At 54.5% G+C, this 2,500-nt stretch overlaps 1 protein-coding gene across 3 annotated transcripts in view; it reads left to right on the forward strand.

The window, feature by feature from the left end:
* The window catches only part of nfxl1 (nuclear transcription factor, X-box binding-like 1), a 99,188-nt gene that overhangs the window by 90,116 nt on the left and 6,572 nt on the right, over nt 1-2,500 (forward strand). For all 3 annotated transcript variants that reach the window (XM_045721371.1, XM_045721369.1, XM_045721370.1), the window contains exon 20: nt 2,012-2,116. In XM_045721371.1, the coding sequence (XP_045577327.1) occupies nt 2,012-2,116 (105 nt within the window). The remainder of the gene's footprint in view (nt 1-2,011; nt 2,117-2,500) is intronic.

Raw genomic sequence — 2,500 nt, forward strand, 5'->3', positions numbered from 1 at the left:
GTCTGTTTGCTGCCCGAGGCTACGTCTGTTTGCTGCCGCCCGAGGCTACGTCTGTTTGCTGCCGCCCAAGGCTACGTCTGTCTGCCGCCCGAGGCTACGTCTGTCTGCTGCCGCCCGAGGCTACGTCTGTCTGCTGCCGCCCGAGGCTCGTCTGTCTGCTGCCGCCCGAGGCTACGTCTGTCTGCTGCCGCCCGAGGCTACGTCTGTCTGCTGCCGCCCGAGGCTACGTCTGTCTGCTGCCGCCCGAGGCTACGTCTGTCTGATGCCGCCCGAGGCTACGTCTGTCTGATGCCGCCCGAGGCTACGTCTGTCTGATGCCGCCCGAGGCTACGTCTGTCTGCTGCCGCCCGAGGCTACGTCTGTCTGCCGCCCAAGGCTACGTCTGTCTGATGCCGCCCAAGGCTACGTCTGTCTGCCGCCCAAGGCTACGTCTGTCTGATGCCGCCCGAGGCTACGTCTGTCTGATGCCGCCCGAGGCTACGTCTGTCTGCTGCCGCCCGAGGCTACGTCTGTCTGCTGCCGCCCGAGGCTACGTCTGTCTGATGCCGCCCAAGGCTACGTCTGTCTGCTGCCGCCCGAGGCTACGTCCGATGCCGCCCGAGGCTACGTCTGTCTGCTGCCGCCCGAGGCTACGTCTGTCTGCTGCCGCCCGAGGCTACGTCTGTCTGATGCCCAAGGCTACGTCTGTCTGCTGCCGCCCGAGGCTACGTCTGTCTGCCGCCCAAGGCTACGTCTGTCTGATGCCGCCCGAGGCTACGTCTGTCTGCTGCCGCCCGAGGCTACGTCTGTCTGCTGCCGCCCGAGGCTACGTCTGTCTGCTGCCGCCCAAGGCTACGTCTGCTGGTGCTTTTCAGTTCAGTTTATTCTGTAGCGCTTGGAAAACAAGCGTCGTTGCCAACTTCTCCCGTCGGAGAGTCACGGTGTGGAAGTTATCAATAAGCCATGTAAACACGTGACGTGAGTCTCGACCCCCACTATAGTTCAGGTGGTAATAAACCCCCACCATAGTTCAGGTGGTAATAAACCCCCACTATAGTTCAGGTGGTAATAAACCCCCACCATAGTTCAGGTGGTAATAAACCCCCACCATAGTTCAGGTGGTAATAAACCCCCACCATAGTTCAGGTGGTAATAAACCCCCACCATAGTTCAGGTGGTAATAAACCCCCACCATAGTTCAGGTGGTAATAAACCCCCACCATAGTTCAGGTGGTAATAAACCCCCACCATAGTTCAGGTGGTAATAAACCCCCACCATAGTTCAGGTGGTAATAAACCCCCACCATAGTTCAGGTGGTAATAAACCCCCACTATAGTTCAGGTGGTAATAAACCCCCACCATAGTTCAGGTGGTAATAAACCCCCACCATAGTTCAGGTGGTAATAAACCCCCACCATAGTTCAGGTGGTAATAAACCCCCACCATAGTTCAGGTGGTAATAAACCCCCACCATAGTTCAGGTGGTAATAAACCCCCACCATAGTTCAGGTGGTAATAAACCCCCACCATAGTTCAGGTGGTAATAAACCCCCACCATAGTTCAGGTGGTAATAAACCCCCACCATAGTTCAGGTGGTAATAAACCCCCACCATAGTTCAGGTGGTAATAAACCCCCACCATAGTTCAGGTGGTAATAAACCCCCACCATAGTTCAGGTGGTAATAAACCCCCACCATAGTTCAGGTGGTAATAAACCCCCACCATAGTTCAGGTGGTAATAAACCCCACCATAGTTCAGGTGGTAATAAACCCCCACCATAGTTCAGGTGGTAATAAACCCCCACCATAGTTCAGGTGGTAATAAACCCCCACCATAGTTCAGGTGGTAATAAACCCCCACTATAGTTCAGGTGGTAATAAGGATTTATAATGAACCACTCTCTCTCTCTCTCTGTCTCCCTCTCTCTCTCTCTCTCTCTCTCTCTCTCTCTCTCTCTCTCTCTCTCTCTCTCTCTCTCTCTCTCTCTCTCTCTCTCTCTCTCTCTCTCTCTCTCTCTCTCTCTCTCTAGTTGAGTTGTGGTCATCATTGTAAGGACCTGTGTCACCCAGGACATTGTGAGGATAAATGTTCCCACAGGGTCAAACTGAAGTGTCCCTGCAAGAGGATTAAAAAGGTATGTTTTCTCTGTAGCCCTGTGTGTGTCTGTAGCCCTGTGTGTGTCTGTAGCCCTGTGTGTGTCTGTAGCCCTGTGTGTGTCTGTAGCCCTGTGTGTGTCTGTAGCCCTGTGTGTGTCTGTAGCCCTGTGTGTGTCTGTAGCCCTGTGTGTGTCTGTAGCCCTGTGTGTGTCTGTAGCCCTGTGTGTGTCTGTAGCCCTGTGTGTGTCTGTAGCCCTGTGTGTCTGTAGCCCTGTGTGTCTGTAGCCCTGTGTGTCTGTAGCCCTGTGTGTGTCTGTAGCCCTGTGTGTGTCTGTAGCCCTGTGTGTGTCTGTAGCCCTGTGTGTGTCTGTAGCCCTGTGTGTGTCTGTAGCCCTGTGTGTCTGTAGCCCCGTGTGTCTGTA

The sequence above is a fragment of the Salmo salar genome, chromosome ssa07, assembly GCF_905237065.1.
Source record: "Salmo salar chromosome ssa07, Ssal_v3.1, whole genome shotgun sequence".
Classification (NCBI taxonomy): Eukaryota; Metazoa; Chordata; class Actinopteri; order Salmoniformes; family Salmonidae; genus Salmo; species Salmo salar.